At 34.9% G+C, this 18,883-nt stretch overlaps 3 protein-coding genes and 2 long non-coding RNA genes across 5 annotated transcripts; all 5 read right to left on the bottom strand.

Annotated features, from left to right (window-relative positions):
• Positions 1-660: 660 nt before the first annotated feature.
• Positions 661-1,746, bottom strand: LOC133320149 (uncharacterized). The gene is made up of 4 exons (XM_061527479.1): positions 1,589-1,746; positions 1,363-1,518; positions 1,058-1,204; positions 661-986 (listed from the first exon to the last, which is right to left on the bottom strand). The coding sequence occupies exons 1-4, from the start codon at positions 1,649-1,651 to the stop codon at positions 819-821; spliced, it is 534 nt and encodes a 177-aa protein (XP_061383463.1). The 5' UTR covers positions 1,652-1,746; the 3' UTR covers positions 661-818.
• Positions 1,747-4,197: 2,451 nt separating this feature from the next.
• On the bottom strand, positions 4,198-4,880 carry LOC116767722 (uncharacterized). Its single transcript, XR_009753605.1, has 3 exons — positions 4,729-4,880; positions 4,424-4,570; positions 4,198-4,352 (listed from the first exon to the last, which is right to left on the bottom strand). It is a non-coding gene; the product is annotated as an uncharacterized LOC116767722 (long non-coding RNA).
• Positions 4,881-6,717: 1,837 nt separating this feature from the next.
• LOC133320171 (uncharacterized) lies at positions 6,718-9,142 on the bottom strand. The gene is made up of 5 exons (XM_061527566.1): positions 8,985-9,142; positions 8,759-8,914; positions 8,450-8,596; positions 8,257-8,378; positions 6,718-7,084 (listed from the first exon to the last, which is right to left on the bottom strand). The coding sequence occupies exons 1-5, from the start codon at positions 9,045-9,047 to the stop codon at positions 6,718-6,720; spliced, it is 855 nt and encodes a 284-aa protein (XP_061383550.1). The 5' UTR covers positions 9,048-9,142.
• Positions 9,143-11,897: 2,755 nt separating this feature from the next.
• On the bottom strand, positions 11,898-12,878 carry LOC133320152 (uncharacterized). Its single transcript, XM_061527482.1, has 4 exons — positions 12,763-12,878; positions 12,537-12,692; positions 12,237-12,383; positions 11,898-12,165 (listed from the first exon to the last, which is right to left on the bottom strand). The coding sequence occupies exons 1-4, from the start codon at positions 12,823-12,825 to the stop codon at positions 11,998-12,000; spliced, it is 534 nt and encodes a 177-aa protein (XP_061383466.1). The 5' UTR covers positions 12,826-12,878; the 3' UTR covers positions 11,898-11,997.
• A 1,813-nt stretch (positions 12,879-14,691) lies between these two features.
• On the bottom strand, positions 14,692-17,180 carry LOC133320158 (uncharacterized). Its single transcript, XR_009753603.1, has 2 exons — positions 15,946-17,180; positions 14,692-15,114 (listed from the first exon to the last, which is right to left on the bottom strand). It is a non-coding gene; the product is annotated as an uncharacterized LOC133320158 (long non-coding RNA).
• Positions 17,181-18,883: the final 1,703 nt, after the last annotated feature.

The following is an 18,883-nucleotide window of genomic DNA, read 5'->3' as shown; positions in this document are numbered from 1 at the left end:
GCTTTTAACAAAAAAAAATGTCAAATTTTAAAAACACAACTGTTGTAGCGCACATCTGAGCTGTTGTTTCTCTGTTTCTAAGAGATATTCTCCTAGTTAGAAGCGTCTTATGAAGCTTTATAAAATTATGAAATAAAAGCGGGAGGGGGGGGGGGGCTAGGGGTGATACTCTAAAAAAGGCGCATAAATAAAAAAAAAATGGTTTCTTAAAAAAAACCTCAACAAATTGTCCCCTAAAATTTTCATGTATATCACTTTGACCGGACTTCGAAACGAAACTTCCAACGCGGTGGTAGGAGAACTTTTATTAACTTTGGCGATTTTTGCCACCAGTCAATGGCTCAAAACTTGCACATTGTTCATTTTTTTTTAACAGCGCGGCGCTTCACATTTATTTTTGTAAGAAACAGGCATTACACAAGTTAGTAGTAAGGAGTAAAGGAGACTAGATAAAGTTATATATAGCGGCATTGAGATCGGCAAGCAATGCTATGGGATACCATTTTCATTGGGACCACATATCAAGCAAAGAAAAACGAGGATGATAATGGTTATGACATTTTATTTCAAGTCTTAAACCGAGTTCTAAACTAATCATAGGAGTACAAAATATGTAAATGATGTTATTAGAACACTCATATAAGGTAAACATGGTATCAGGGTAAGGCCGACATTGAGGGCAGAGACAAATAAATTATAGGACGTATAAAAGAGAAGAGAAGACTGGTATTCCTGGTGTTCCTGGTATTGGTCAAGTAAATGGAACAATTATACAATACAATAATAATCAGATGTTGGAATCAAAATATCTTATTCCATCATCCAGTACGTTTAGAGTTCCTTAACGTTGCTAAAGTATACAACACAGCCATGGATTCATTTGTTGCTGTGCTTGTTACTGCACAGTCAACGCGACACTTTCTGAATGGAAACACGTTTGGAAGCTTGTCTAGGATTATTGTAAAGTTGATCAATCTCAGCGTACCCTAAAACACAAATATATTTTACTATAAATATTCCGTATTATTCTCAAAGTATAATTTAAATCATATCTTACAGCTGGCAACGGGCAATCTATTCCGAAATATTTGATCATATTTCCAATGAATTTGTCGAATTTCATTAAGTCACAGAACTTTCGATGCAACTCAATAAATGAACTACGATACTCGTTCTGGACGTACTCATTAAAACTGATATGCAACTGAAAAATATCGAATAATTATTGGGCAAGCAAAAAAATTGGAGAAAAACACAAATCAAGAACACAATCAAAGATAGCCAGTAGAGACAAGAATAAACTTTGTCTTTGAGGTGTTTGTGTATCCAACAGAATATAAAATGTCATCAAACTAAACAAACCGTTACGTTGTTAGTCCATGGTTGTTTGGTCGTCATATCTAAGTTATAGTAGTATGGGCTGGTTCTGCTATATTTCTTTACCTCAAGGCTTAAATTATAAAAGTATTTTTGATTGACATAAATAACCTTCGTCCGCTCTGGTATTATTTCCAATCCCTAAAAAGAAACAGAATATGTTTTTTACACTTCCTCAGGTAAGTACCAGTCTTAAGTAAATGAGACTTACACAACGTGCAGCAATTATAAGAAAAGACAATACCACGAGTACACCTTTACATGTTTGAAACATATTTATAATGTAACACTGAATCACACAAACATTATATGTCGCAGTTCCTAAACGATAATGATGAAACAGGAATATTTGATATTTCCAAAAGGATATTTGATTTAAATGATTGTGAGATAATAACTGGAGCTCAAATGATGATGGATTTATAATAAACTATTTTAGCATTAATGACATTGCAACCATTTATATAAGCATCAAATTCTTTTTTATAATTTTGTACATCCCTGTTTATAGAAAATTGTTTTGTATCTATGTTTAAGATCATAAACTTAAAATAAAATCAAAACAATTGTCAATTAGTCTTGGTCTTCGCTATAAGGTTTTGGAACGAATCTTGAGCTACTATGAAGTTTTTATTCTGATGTATAAAACCAACTTATACTACAATGTTTAGTATTGTCATAATAAAATTATACTCGGAGATTGCTTTCCCAAAAATAGAAATATTACTAACCAGTGAATAGCAAAGATATTTAAAAATACAATATATTCTTGACTTAAGTCTCTCATACTTATGATCAGGCAACCGAATTGACTTGTGTAGGTCTCAAACTACAGTCTGATGGAATGAATTAAATCATATAAAAAAATAAGACTTTATGAACATATAATTGTTATAGCGCATTATAGTAACAACTATCTCCAGTCAAAGCTCCAGATTGGAGGTGCCATTGTTACCTAATAAAAAGGGGGGGTTGTGGTTTCTGTAACGATAAATTTCAAATTTATTGATGATTGATGATGATTTCAAATTGATTTTAGCTTTATGACAAATGACTAGTTGTAATTTATAATGTTAACCATAACTATACTTTATGCCAACTAGACTGAGCGCTAGTTATTTCATGATCGCATGTTAACCACAACTATACTATATGCCAACTAGACTGAGCGCTAGTTATTTCATGATCGCGTGTTAACCACAACTATAGTATATGCCAAATAGACTGAGCGCTAGTTATTTCATGATCGCATGAGATAAAGTTCATAGATTTGGCATTCAAGTTGGCGAGGTCGAGATTATTTCCCGTCACCTGTTTACTAATCGACAACCTGATAGAGTTGAAGAAGCTATTCAAACTCCACCAGGACGCTGTCGGGGGCGAAGAGCATGCCAATGACAACGTACTACCTCCGCCTAGACACTACCGAACTCGGGATGGTCTTCAAAGTGGTGAGAGGAGAATCCGGCTTTGAGCCCCGAACCCAACTCAAGGATCTAACAGTTTTCCTAATCAATTGGGATACAGGGGATAAAGTAGGGCCTGCAGGCCACAGATATACCTACATATATAACATTCCGCTATAGTCTAGATAAACACTAACTAACCTGCGCCCTGGAGGAGTGGTTGAGGTTCATCTAGAAGTAGACATGACCGCTTTGTATAGCATCTTGACCTCCTTAACCGCCGGATTGGTTAAAAACACAATAGCAGCTGTTGGGCTGATGCCGATCTTGCTCTAGTCCTTGGCACCTGTAACAATTCAGTGGCCTATTTTTCGGTAGCTCACCTCCGGTCGAGCTAGAATCCGCGAGGAAACAACACCTGTCTACAGAGCGCTTTGCGGCGTCCAATAGCCATCGTTTGAAACAAGTTTTATGATTGCAATATTGTTGCAAAACATTAGCAGTTTTTCAATTATATATTCTACAACGAAATTTAACATATTTAAAAAGATATTTTACTTAGATGATTCTATTATAATAAATGAAGTCGATATTATAAATGGGTTTTTAATGAAAGTAATAAAATGTTCATGATTGCACAAACATTTATGTTAGTATCAAAACCGATATTTTAATTAAGTCATTTCCTGTCCCCTCACTCGAACAATCTATCTTCGTCATATACTAACGATGTGCATCATTCACATTTCCAACAATGGCTAGCAAGTGCCATCCAAGCAGTTACAGTTAGTAACCCGAGTTATTTTTAAACCCGGTAAAAACGTGAAGTTTCCTTGACGCAATCGTACTTGATGTTTATGAGAGAACAAAATATCTGATTGCCTGAATAAGTAACAAGAAACTAAATTGCGTGACTAAAAGATCTTCGAGCATATTTTGATCTCGAAAGTTATTTTCTTTAATTGTGTTTATTTATCTTCAACTGAGCAAATGTTTTGCTTCAGGACCACAAAGGACTGAGAACATTGGTGTTGTTTATGTATTATCGGCGTTTGTTGGTGAATCAATTTGTTAATGCTGGCAAGTTGAAATTATTGTCTTATATGGAGATAGAATTATAACCACACATAACAATAATATAGTATCTACATTTTGGAGTTTGTAAAGGTGTGGTTTTATCAAGATATATATGTTGATAATGAGACTGTTGATAATGAGAAAAAGTAAAGTAGAACCGCTGATACTACGTCTACTACAGAATAGTTACTTGGGGTAGAAATGGTTAATAAAAATAAAAACGTAGTCATGATAGAAAAAAAACGAACTTTGTATAATCAATAAAGTTTTCCTCTTTTGTAATAACATAAAATATACATGTTGCTAATGCAATGAGTTATTCAATCAACCAGTACGTTTCGTATCTTTAAATGTAACGTAATTATGAAACACGGTCATTGATTCATTTGTAGCAGTGATTTTTACTTCAGTGGCAATGCGACATTTTTGAAATGGAAACACGTTTGGAAGTGTGTTTAGAACTACTGTTACGTTGATCAATCTCAGCGTACCCTAAAACACAAATATATTTTACTATAAATATTCCGCATTATTCTAAAAGTATAAATTCAATCATATCTTACAGCTGGCAACGGGCAATCTATTCCGAAATATTTGATCATATTTCCAATAATTTTGTCGAATTTCATTAAGTCACAGAACTTTCGATGCAGCTCAATAAATGAACTACGATACTCGTTCTGGACGTACTCATTAAAACTGATGTGCAACTGAAAAATATCGAATAATTATTGGACATGCGCCAAAATAAAATTGGAGAGAAACACAAATCAAGAACTCCGATAGTCTATAGAGACAAGGATAAAATTTGTCTTTGAATATTCATAAAATGTGTGTGGTTTCTCATATCTCATCAAACTAAACAAACCGTAACGTTGTTAGTCCATGGTTGTTTGGTCGTCACATCCACGTTATAGTAGTATGGGCTGGTTCTGCTATATTTCTTTACCTCAAGGCTTAAATTATAAAAGTATTTTTGATTGACATAAATAACTTTCGTCCGCTCTGGTATTATTTCCAATCCCTAAAAAGAAACAGTATATGTTTTTTACACTTCCTCAGGTAAGTACTAGTCTTAAGTAAATGTGACTTACACAACGTGCAGCAATTATAAGAAAAGACAATACCACGAGTACACCTTTACATGTTTGAAACATATTTATAATATAACAATGAATCACACAAACATTATATGTCGCAGTTCCTAAACGATAATGATGAAACGGGAATATTTAATATTTTCAAAAGGATATTTGATTTAAATGATTGTGAGATAATAACTGGAGATCAAATGATGATGGATTTATAATAAACTATTTTAGCATTAATGACATTGCAACCATTTATATAAGCATCAAAGCCTATTTTATAATTTTGTACATCCCTGTTTATAGAAAATTCTTTTGTATCTATGTTAAAGATCATAAACTTAAAATAAAATCAAAACAATTGTCAATTAGTCTTGGTCTTCGATATAAGGTTTTGGAACGAATCTTGAGCTACTATGAAGTTTTTATTCTGATGTATAAAACCAACTTATACTACAATGTTTAGTATTGTCATAATAAAATTATACTCGTTGATTGCTTTCCCAAAAATAGAAATATTACTAACCAGTGAATAGCCAAGATATTTAAAAATACAATACATTCATGACTTAAGTCTCTCATAGATATGATCAGGCAACCGAGTTGACTTGTGTAGGTCTCAAACTACAGTCTAATAGAATGAATTAAATCATACATTTCAAAAAGGAAGGCTTTATGAACATATAATTGTTATAGCGCGTTATAGTAACAACTATCTCCAGTCAAAGCTCCAGGTTTGGGGTGCCATTGTTACCTTATGAAAAAGAGGGGGTTGTAGTTTCTGTAACGATTAATTTCAAATTTATTGACGATTGATGATGATAATTTCAAATTGATCTTAGCTCTATGACAAATGACTAGTTGTAATTTATAATGTTAACCATAACTATACTATATGCCAACTAGACTGAGCGCTAGTTATTTCATGATCACATGTTAACCACAACTATAGTATATGCCAACTAGACTGAGCGCTATTTATTTCATGATCGCGTGTTTACTACAACTATACTATATGCCAACTAGACTGAGCGCTAGTTATTTCATGATCGCATGTTAACCACAACTATACTATATGCCAACTAGACTGAGCGCTAGTTATTTCACGATCGCATGTTAACCACAACTATACTATATGCCAACTAGACTGAGCGCTAGTTATTTCATGATCGCATGTTAACCACAACTATACTATATGCCAACTAGACTGAGCGCTAGTTATTTCATGATCGCATGTTAACCACAACTATACTATATGCCAACTAGACTGAGCGCTAGTTATTTCATGATCGCATGTTAACCACAACTATAGTATATGCCAACTAGACTGAGCGCTATTTATTTCATGATCGCGTGTTTACTACAACTATACTATATGCCAACTAGACTGAGCGCTAGTTATTTCATGATCGCATGTTAACCACAACTATACTATATGCCAACTAGACTGAGCGCTAGTTATTTCACGATCGCATGTTAACCACAACTATACTATATGCCAACTAGACTGAGCGCTAGTTATTTCATGATCGCATGTTAACCACAACTATACTATATGCCAACTAGACTGAGCGCTAGTTATTTCATGATCGCATGTTAACCACAACTATACTATATGCCAACTAGACTGAGCGCTAGTTATTTCATGATCGCATGTTAACCACAACTATACTATATGCCAACTAGACTGAGCGCTAGTTATTTCACGATCGCATGTTAACCACAACTATACTATATGCCAATTAGACTGAGCGCTAGTTATTTCATGATCATATGAGATAAACTTGTATGTATAATGTGGCATTCAAGTTAGCGAGGTCGAGATTCTTTCCCGTCACCTGTCTACTAATCGACAACTTCATAGAGTTGAAGAAGTATTCAAACTCCACCAGGACGCCGTCGGGGGAGAAGTGCATGCCAATGAAAACGTAGTACCTCCGCCTAGCCACTGAAAAACTCATGCTGGTCTTCAGATTTTTGAGAGGAGAACCCGGCTTTGAGCCCACAACCCAAACCATGGATCTCGGATTGGTTAAAAACACAATAGCAGCTGTTGGGCTGATGCCGATCTTGGCCTTGGAAAGCTCGGTGGAGCATTCGGCGGAGCACTCCGGTACTGCTTGCCCTCGCTTAGCTCTGCAAATTGCAAATTAAATATAAACTGCCGCCCTATACGCCCGATAAACAGTCCGCTCTTGTGTGCTCAAGTCCTTGGCACCCGTAGCAATTCAGTGGGCTATCTTCCAACAGCTCAACTCCGGTCGAGCTAGAATCCACGAGGGAACAACGCCTGTCTACAAAGCGCTTTGCGGCGTCCAATAGCCATCGTTTGAAACAAGTTTCATGATTGCAATATTGTTGCCAAACATTAGGAGTTTTTCAATTATATATTCTACAACGAAATTAAACATATTTTATTTAGATGATTCTATTATAATAAATGAAGTTGATATAATAAATGGGTTTTTAATGAAAGTAATAAAATGTTCATGATTTCACAAACATTTATGTTAGTATCAAAACCGATATTTTAATTTAGTCATTTCCTGTCCTCTCACTAGAACAACCTATCTTCATCATATACTAACGATGTGCATCATTCACATTTCCAACAATGGCTAGCAAGTGCCATCCAAGCAGTTACAGTTAGTAACCCGAGTTATTTTTAAACCCGGTAAAAACGTGAAGTTTCCTTGACGCAATCGTACTTGATGTTTATGAGAGAACAAAATATCTGATTGCCTGAATAAGTAACAAGAAACTAAATTGCGTGACTAAAAGATCTTCGAGCATATTTTGATCTCGAAAGTTATTTTCTTTAATTGTGTTTATTTATCTTCAACTGAGCAAATGTTTTGCTTCAGGACCACAAAGGACTGAGAACATTGGTGTTGTTTATGTATTATCGGCGTTTGTTGGTGAATCAATTTGTTAATGCTGGCAAGTTGAAATTATTGTCTTATATCGAGAGACAATTGTAACCACACACAACAATAATATAGTATCTACATTTTGGAGTTTGTAAAGGTGTAGTTTTATCAAGATATATATGTTGATAATGAGACTGTTGATAATGAGAAAAAGTAAAGTAGAACCGCTGATACTACGTCTACTACAGAATAGTTACTTGGGGTAGAAATGGTTAATAAAAATAAAAACGTAGTCATGATAGAAAAAAAAACGAACTTTGTATAATCAATAAAGTTTTCCTCTTTTGTAATAACACAAAATATACATGTTGCTAATGCAATGAGTAATTCAATCATCCAGCATGTTTCGTATCTTTAAATGTAACGTAATTATGAAACACGGTCATTGATTCATTTGTAGCAGTGATTTTTACTTCAGTGGCAATGCGACATTTTTGAAATGGAAACACGTTTGGAAGTGTGTCTAGGACTACTGTTACGTTGATCAATCTCAGCGTACCCTTAAACACAAATATATTTTACCATAAATATTCCGTATTATTCTCAAAGTATAATTTAAATCATATCTTACAGCTGGCAACGGGCAATCTATTCCGAAATATTTGATCATATTTCCAATAAATTTGTCGAATTTCATTAAGTCACAGAACTTTCGATGCATCTCAATAAATGAACTACGATACTCGTTCTGGACGTCCTCATTAAAACTGATGTGCAACTGAAAAATATCGAATAATTTTTGGGCATGCAATAAAATTGGAGAAAAACACAAAACAAAAGCACAATCAAAGATAGTCTGTAGAGACAAGAATAAATTTTGACTTTGAGGTGTTTGTGTATGCAAAAGAATATATATAAAATGTCATCAAACTAAACAAACCGTAACGTTGTTAGTCCATGGTTGTTTGGTCGTCATATCTAAGTTAAAGTAGTATGGGCTGGTTCTGCTATATTTCTTTACCTCAAGGCTTAAATTATAAAAGTATTTTTGATTGACATAAATAACCTTCGCCCGCTCCGGTATTATTTCCAATCCCTAAAAAGAAACAGAATATGTTTTTTACACTTCCTCAGGTAAGTACCAGTCTTAAGTAAATGTGACTTACACAACGTGCAGCAATTATAAGAAAAGACAATACCACGAGTACACCTTTACATGTTTGAAACATATTTATAATGTAACACTGAATCACACGAACATTATATGTCGCAGTTCCTAAACGATAATGATGAAACGGGAAAATTTGATATTTTCAAAAGGATATTTGATTTAAATGATTGTGAGATAATAACTGGAGATCAAATGATGATGGATTTATAATAAACTATTTTAGCATTAATGACGTTACAACCATTTATATAAGCATCAAAGCCTATTTTATAATTTTGTACATCCCTGTTTATAGAAAATTCTTTTGTATCTATGTTAAAGATCATAAACTTAAAATAAAATCAAAACAATAGTCAATTAGTCTTGGTCTTCGATATAAAGTTTTGGAACGAATCTTGAGCTACTATGAAGTTTTTATTCTGATGTATAAAACCAACTTATACTACAATGTTTAGTATTGTCATAATAAAATTATACTCGGAGATTGCTTTCCCAAAAATAGAAATATTACTAACCAGTGAATAGCAAAGATATTTAAAAATACAATATATTCTTGACTTAAGTCTCTCATAGATATGATCAGGCAACCGATTTGACTTGTGTAGGTCTCAAACTACAGTCTTATAGAATGAATTAAATCATACATTTCAAAAAGGAAGGCTTTATGAACATATAATTGTTATAGCGCGTTATAGTAACAACTATCTCCAGTCAAAGCTCCAGGTTTGGGGTGCCATTGTTACCTTATGAAAAAGAGGGGGTTGTAGTTTCTGTAACGATTTATTTCAAATTTATTGACGATTGATGATGATAATTTCAAATTGATCTTAGCTTTATGACAAATGACTAGTTGTAATTTATAATGTTAACCATAACTATACTTCATGCCAACTAGACTGAGCGCTATTTATTTCATGATCGCGTGTTTACTACAACTATACTATATGCCAACCAGACTGAGCGCTAGTTATTTCATGATTGCATGTTAACCACAACTATACTATATGCCAACTAGACTGAGCGCTAGTTATTTCATGATCGCATGTTAACCACAACTATACTATATGACAAATAGACTGAGCGCTAGTTATTTCATGATCGCATGTTAACCACAACTATAGTATATGCAAACTAGACTGAGCGCTAGTTATTTCATGATTGCATGTTAACCACAACTATACTATATGCCAACTAGACTGAGCGCTAGTTATTTCATGATTGCATGTTAACCACAACTATACTATATGCCAAATAGACTGAGCGCTAGTTATTTCATGATCGCATGTTAACCACAACTATAGTATATGCCAACTGACTTAGCGCTAGTTATTTCATGATCGCATGAGATAAAGTTCATAGATTTGGCATTCAAGTTGGCGAGGTCGAGATTATTTCCCGTCACCTGTTTACTAATCGACAACCTGATAGAGTTGAAGAAGCTATTCAAACTCCACCAGGACGCTGTCGGGGGCGAAGAGCATGCCAATGACAACGTACTACCTCCGCCTAGACACTACCGAACTCGGGCTGGTCTTCAAAGTGGTGAGAGGAGAACCCGGCTTTGAGCCCAGAACCCAAACCAAGGATCTAACAGTGTTGCTTATCAATTAGGATATAGGGGATAAAGTTAGGCCTGCAGGCCACGGATATACCTACATATATAACATTCCCCTATAGTTTAGATAAACATATCCTGCGCCCTGGAGGAGTGGTTGAGGTTCATCTAGAAGTAGACATGTCCGCTTTGTATAGAATCTTGGCCTCCTTAAAAGCCGGATTGGTTCAAAACACAATAGCAGCTGTTGGGCTGATGCCGATCTTGGCCTTGGAAAGCTCGGTGGAGCATTCGGCGGAGCACTCCGGTACTGCTTGCCCTCGCTTAGCTCTGCAAATTGCAAATTAAATATAAACTGCCGCCCTATACGCCCGATAAACAGTCCGCTCTTGTGTGCTCAAGTCCTTGGCACCCGTAGCAATTCAGTGGGCTATCTTCCAACAGCTCAACTCCGGTCGAGCTAGAATCCACGAGGAAACAACGCCTGTCTACAAAGCGCTTTGCGGCGTCCAATAGCCATCGTTTGAAACAAGTTTCATGATTGCAATATTGTTGCCAAACATTAGGAGTTTTTCAATTATATATTCTACAACGAAATTAAACATATTTTATTTAGATGATTCTATTATAATAAATGAAGTTGATATAATAAATGGGTTTTTAATGAAAGTAATAAAATGTTCATGATTTCACAAACATTTATGTTAGTATCAAAACCGATATTTTAATTTAGTCATTTCCTGTCCTCTCACTAGAACAACCTATCTTCATCATATACTAACGATGTGCATCATTCACATTTCCAACAATGGCTAGCAAGTGCCATCCAAGCAGTTACAGTTAGTAACCCGAGTTATTTTTAAACCCGGTAAAAACGTGAAGTTTCCTTGACGCAATCGTACTTGATGTTTATGAGAGAACAAAATATCTGATTGCCTGAATAAGTAACAAGAAACTAAATTGCGTGACTAAAAGATCTTCGAGCATATTTTGATCTCGAAAGTTATTTTCTTTAATTGTGTTTATTTATCTTCAACTGAGCAAATGTTTTGCTTCAGGACCACAAAGGACTGAGAACATTGGTGTTGTTTATGTATTATCGGCGTTTGTTGGTGAATCAATTTGTTAATGCTGGCAAGTTGAAATTATTGTCTTATATGGAGATAGAATTATAACCACACATAACAATAATATAGTATCTACACTTTGGAGTTTGTAAAGGTGTGGTTTTATCAAGATATATATGTTGATAATGAGACTGTTGAGATAAAAAGTAAAGTAGAACCGCTGATACTACGTCTACTACAGAATAGTTACTTGGGGTGGAAATCGTTAATAAAAATAAAAACGTAGTCATGATAGAAAAAAAAAACGAACTTTGTATAATCAATAAAGTTTTCCTCTTCTGTAATAACACAAAATATACATGTTGCTAATGCAATCAGTTATTCAATCATCCAGTACGTTTCGTATCTTTAAATGTAACGTAATTATGAAACACGGTCATTGATTCATTTGTAGCAGTGATTTTTACTTCAGTGGCAATGCGACATTTTTGAAATGGAAACACGTTTGGAAGTGTGTTTAGAACTACTGTTACGTTGATCAATCTCAGCGTACCCTAAAACACAAATATATTTTACTATAAATATTCCGCATTATTCTAAAAGTATAAATTCAATCATATCTTACAGCTGGCAACGGGCAATCTATTCCGAAATATTTGATCATATTTCCAATAATTTTGTCGAATTTCATTAAGTCACAGAACTTTCGATGCAGCTCAATAAATGAACTACGATACTCGTTCTGGACGTACTCATTAAAACTGATGTGCAACTGAAAAATATCGAATAATTATTGGGCAAGCAAAAAAATTGGAGAAAAACACAAATCAAGAACTCCGATAGTCTATAGAGACAAGAATAAAATTTGTCTTTGAATATTCATAAAATGTGTGTGGTTTCTTATATCTCATCAAACTAAACAAACCGTAACGTTGTTAGTCCATGGTTGTTTGGTCGTCACATCCACGTTATAGTAGTATGGGCTGGTTCTGCTATATTTCTTTACCTCAAGGCTTAAATTATAAAAGTATTTTTGATTGACATAAATAACCTTCGTCCGCTCTGGTATTATTTCCAATCCCTAAAAAGAAACAGTATATGTTTTTTACACTTCCTCAGGTAAGTACCAGTCTTAAGTAAATGGGACTTACACAACGTGCAGCAATTATAAGAAAAGACAATACCACGAGTACACCTTTACATGTTTGAAACATATTTATAATGTAACAATGAATCACACGAACATTATATGTCGCAGTTCCTAAACGATAATGATGAAACGGGAATATTTAATATTTTCAAAAGGATATTTGATTTAAATGATTGTCAGATAATAACTGGAGATCAAATGATGATGGATTTATAATAAACTATTTTAGCATTAATGACATTGCAACCATTTATATAAGCATCAAAGCCTATTTTATAATTTTGTACATCCCTGTTTATAGAAAATTCTTTTGTATCTATGTTAAAGATCATAAACTTAAAATAAAATTAAAACAATTGTCAATTAGTCTTGGTCTTCGATATAAGGTTTTGGAACGAATCTTGAGATACTATGAAGTTTTTATTTTGATGTATAAAACCAACTGATGCTACAATGTTTAGTATTGTCATAATAAAATTATACTCGGAGATTGCTTTCCCAAAAATAGAAATATTACTAACCAGTGAATAGCCAAGATATTTAAAAATACAATACATTCATGACTTAAGTCTCTCATAGATATGATCAGGCAACCGAGTTGACTTGTGTAGGTCTCAAACTACAGTCTAATAGAATGAATTAAATCATACATTTCAAAAAGGAAGGCTTTATGAACATATAATTGTTATAGCGCGTTATAGTAACAACTATCTCCAGTCAAAGCTCCAGGTTTGGGGTGCCATTGTTACCTTATGAAAAAGAGGGGGTTGTAGTTTCTGTAACGATTAATTTCAAATTTATTGATGATTGATGATGATGATTTCAAATTGATCTTAGCTCTATGACAAATGACTAGTTGTAATTTATAATGTTAACCATAACTATACTATATGCCAACTAGACTGAGCGCTAGTTATTTCATGATCACATGTTAACCACAACTATAGTATATGCCAACTAGACTGAGCGCTATTTATTTCATGATCGCGTGTTTACTACAACTATACTATATGCCAACTAGACTGAGCGCTAGTTATTTCATGATCGCATGTTAACCACAACTATACTATATGCCAACTAGACTGAGCGCTAGTTATTTCATGATCGCATGTTAACCACAACTATACTATATGCCAACTAGACTGAGCGCTAGTTATTTCATGATCATATGAGATAAACTTGTATGTTTAATGTGGCATTCAAGTTAGCGAGGTCGAGATTCTTTCCCGTCACCTGTCTACTAATCGACAACCTCATAGAGTTGAAGAAGTATTCAAACTCCACCAGGACGCCGTCGGGGGAGAAGTGCATGCCAATGAAAACGTAGTACCTCCGCCTAGCCACTGAAAAACTCATGCTGGTCTTCAGATTTTTGAGAGGAGAACCCGGCTTTGAGCCCACAACCCAAACCATGGATCTCGGATTGGTTAAAAACACAATAGCAGCTGTTGGGCTGATGCCGATCTTGGCCTTGGAAAGCTTTGTGGACCATTCGGCGGAGCACTCCGGTACTGCTTGCCCTCGCTTAGCTCTGCAAATTGCAAATTAAATATAAACTGCCGCCCTATACGCCCGATAAACAGTCCGCTCTTGTGTGCTCAAGTCCTTGGCACCCGTAGCAATTCAGTGGCCTATCTTCCAGCAACTCAACTCCGGTCGAGCTAGAATCCGCGAGGAAACAACGCCTGTCTACAAAGCGCTTTGCGGCGTCCAATAGCCATCGTTTGAAACAAGTTTTATGATTGCAATATTGTTGCAAAACATTAGCAGTTTTTCAATTATATATTCTACAACGAAATTAAACATATTTAAAAAGATATATCGGATTTTATTATAAATTCATTATTTTAAAGACAGGACGCCAGCCTCGCTGACGTCTCTAATGTCACTTGTTTCAGTAAGTTCCAGATATTTTAAAATGAAACTTCAATTCTTCTAAATGTTCTTGTATTTCTCGAAGGTTCTTTATGCTCCGCACTCGCTGAACTCTGCAGTCCCCCGTCGTGCGTCCAGACGTCATATTTAAACCAGAATTCAAACATAGTTCTGTTCTCTTTGATTTCGTTTTACTTTTAACAATAGTAACGACGACCAATAAGGTGTTATAATAATTGATGCCAGTTATTTCCATGTTGCATCCGTCATTGAAGCTGCTTGCGCCGATACGGCCATTCTGGCAGGCGGTGCGTGCTCTGCACCTGCCTGGTGATGTGTTCTCTCTTGCTTAGCTTTCGTTATGTTCTCGTACCCGTTGCAGGTCTCGTAGAGTAGATGGGCCAGGTTCAAGAATTGATGCTTCATCATCCGAAGTCATGCCGATACGGTTATACTGATGCGTGCTCTGCATTGTTTTCTGTGATAAGAGAGAGATACTTATGTAGTCTAGGTACTTCCACAGTAAACCTAGATAACTTTATATTGTTATAGTTATGGTTAACAAATTTGTTGTTGTCGTATGGGTTACGTTGTTTATTACGACTCATCGTGAGACGAAATCATAATATCAGGTCCAATTATTTAATCTACTTATGGCTTTGGGGCGTCACACGAACATTCATAACATATGTCATAGGACGTCTCCATCCGCCTACAAATTTTTTTTTTTTTTTTTTTTTTTTTTTTTTTTTTTTTTCGTAAGACGTTTCCACCCGTCTACATTTTTTTTTTTTTCTTTATTTGTTTGGCGTAAGACGTCTCCACCCGTGTACAATATTTTTTTTTTTTTTTAATTTATTTATTAATTTTTTTTTCGTAAGACGTTTCCAGCCGTCTACATTTTTTTTTTTTTTTTCTTTATTTGTTTGGCGTAAGACGTCTCCACCCGTGTACAATTTTTTTTTTTTTTTTTTTTTTTTTTTTTTTTTTTTTTATTTATTTATTTTTTTTTTTAATTTATTTATTTTTTTTTTTATTTATTTATTTTTTTTTTTCGTAAGACGTTTCCAGCCGTCTACATATTTATTTATTATTTTTTTTTTTTTTATTTGTTTGGCGTAAGACGTCTCCACCCGTGTACAATTTTTTTTTTTTTTTTTTTTTTTTTTGTTATGGTTCGGATCCGCACGCCAAATGCATCTTTTATAGTAATATATCTCAAACTAAGTGTTAGACAATCACATTGCTAGCAATGATTAATGGTAATGCGTTTGAATGAAGCAATTTGAACAAAATGAAATACGCTCACCGGATAACTATTAGGTAGGCGAACCGTCCACCTAACTGCTTGCTTAGTAATTCTGTGTCGTCCCTCAGATGCTGTGAAGTCTCATCGTAGCTGGTCATGTGCCACATTCGTAGCTGGTCATGTGCCACATTTCAAAGTAATCCACGGTCTAAAATCACTTTACAAGATATTAATCATTCTCAATTATTTTCTGGATTTTGTATAGTTCACAAAATTTTAAATATAGGGATATCCGATTTCTGGGGTTATATTTTTATTATTACAATATCTCCCTTCTGGAATCTTTTAATCGTAGCTCGACCTCTCAAAAACCTAGCTTTGTATCTTCTCTCCGCCTCGACCATCCTGTTTTGAATGTGTTGGTGCATTACTTCGATTTAAACGGACTGATTGTTGAATTGTAATCTAAACTGTCAAAGCATAATTGACTTGTTCGTATGTGCAAAACATCGGCAAGGATACTAAATTTTCCACATGTATTCTTATCACGTAATAAATCTGCTCCGGTTAATATATTAGTAGTCGTTTCAAAACCTGGAACTATAGAAAATTATTTCTACATTAATAACTATTTAACTATTCATTGAAATAGTAAGGTCCGATCTCAATCCACGCAAATAGTTTACGATTTGTTTTCTACTCCCAGAGGTTTTATTTGCAATTGATTCTTTTATACGCACCACTGCAAACTTGCTTTTAATTTAGGGTACATTTACCAGTCGATATTGAATTGAAATTTGGCGTCATCTTCTTTTTCTCGTCGGAAACACGATTCAAACGCATGATCACGGTTAGCAGAAAAGGAACAGAAATTAGTTATATTCGCAATAGATGTATTTGATCAGGATTTTGGAGTCGAGTATGCTTTCGTTTGAATTACAGCATCGTTTTTGTAGAGGCACTGCCGTGTGTTAACCAGACATGTTGCAAATATTACTGTGAAGAGTATGTCTATTGTCGTATTTAAATAAAGCAATGGTCTTAGTAGTTTGATATTAAAATCATGCAAGTTCTTATAGATCGAGTGAATACCTTTCTACTCAAGTCTTCCCAAGGCCTCCCTACGTCATCTCATGGTATTCTTAAGGATACAGCAAGGACCTGTGGTTGGCTCAAGAGTAACACGCGATTAGTTCAGAGGTACGCTCTCCACATCTGTGGTGTAGACTTGTCTTCTCACGGCTCCACAAGGCATCCCTACGGAATCTCATGGTTCTCTTATGGATACATCAAGGACCCGTCGTTAGCTCAAGGGTAACACGCGATTAGCTCAAAGGTCACGCTCTCGAGATCTGTGGTGTATAATTGTCTTGTCACGGTACCACAAGCCTTCCCTACAGAATCTCTTGGTTCTCTTCAGAATACATCATGGACACGAGGTTAGCTCAAAGGATAATAACAAATGTTAGCTATGATCTCACGTAATGCCTCTTGTGTAGATGTTGCAACTAACCAATCGTCTGCACACTTTCTAGCTCGCTCCTTTAAAAGACTTTAATTCTAATGTCGTAGTTACTGATTTGGTACGTATTTACAGCCGTAAAGATGCGTTTGAATCAATCCCGAACACACACACTATCACCGGGATCAAAAGATGATAAAATTAATATGATCTTGTTAGTAATTTTAATCGTATCCCTTGTTTTTTTTTAGTAGCAAACGTTCGGTCACGCTCTGCATTGTTGACATCATTTGCATGAAAGACTGAGGAGCGTTCTTCATTACGCAAGTTCTCCGGATGATTATTTTCTTGAGCTGGATCAGGATTTACAAATACACTAAGACCGGCAGTAACTGATCACAGGAGCGATCCCACTTCTGATATCGGATTTTATTATAAATTCATTATTTTAAAGACAGGACGCCAGCCTCGCTGACGTCTCTAATGTCACTTGTTTCAGTAAGTTCCAGATATTTTAAAATGAAACTTCAATTCTTCTAAATGTTCTTGTATTTCTCGAAGGTTCTTTATGCTCCGCACTCGCTGAACTCTGCAGTCCCCCGTCGTGCGTCCAGACGTCATATTTAAACCAGAATTCAAACATAGTTCTGTTCTCTTTGATTTCGTTTTACTTTTAACAATAGTAACGACGACCAATAAGGTGTTATAATAATTGATGCCAGTTATTTCCATGTTGCATCCGTCATTGAAGCTGCTTGCGCCGATAGATATTTTATTTAGATGATTCTATTATAATAAATGAAGTTGATGTTATAAATGGGTTTTTAATGAAAGTAATAAAATATTCATAATTTCACAAACATTTATGTTAGTATCAAAACCGATATTTTAATTTATTCATTTCCTGTCCTCTCACTAGAACAACCTATCTTCATCATATACTAACGATGTGCATCATTCACATTTCCAACAATGGCTAGCAAGTGCCATCCAAGCAGTTACAGTTAGTAACCCGAGTTATTTTTAAACCCGGTAAAAACGTGAAGTTTCCTTGACGCAATCGTACTTGATGTTTATGAGAGAACAAAATATCTGATTGCCTGAATAAGTAACAAGAAACTAAATTGCGTGACTAAAAGATCTTCGAGCATATTTTGATCTCGAAAGTTATTTTCTTTGTATGTGTTGATTTATCTTCAACTGAGCAAATGTTTTGCTTCAGGACCACAAAGGACTGAGAACATTGGTGTTGTTTATGTATTATCGGCGTTTGTTGGTCAATCAATTAGTTAATGCTGGCAAGTTGAAATTATTGTCTTATATCGAGAGACAATTGTAACCACACATAACAATAATATAGTATCTACATTTTGGAGTTTGTAAAGGTGTGGTTTTATCAAGATATATATGTTGATAATGAGACTGTTGATAATGAGAAAAAGTAAAGTAGAACCGCTGATACTACGTCTACTACAGAATAGTTACTTGGGGTGGAAATGGTTAATAAAAATAAAAACGTAGTCATGATAGAAAAAA

This window comes from Danaus plexippus, assembly GCF_018135715.1.
Source record: "Danaus plexippus chromosome 9 unlocalized genomic scaffold, MEX_DaPlex mxdp_26, whole genome shotgun sequence".
NCBI lineage: Eukaryota > Metazoa > Arthropoda > Insecta > Lepidoptera > Nymphalidae > Danaus > Danaus plexippus.
This window is presented reverse-complemented; position numbering and strand designations above follow the sequence as displayed.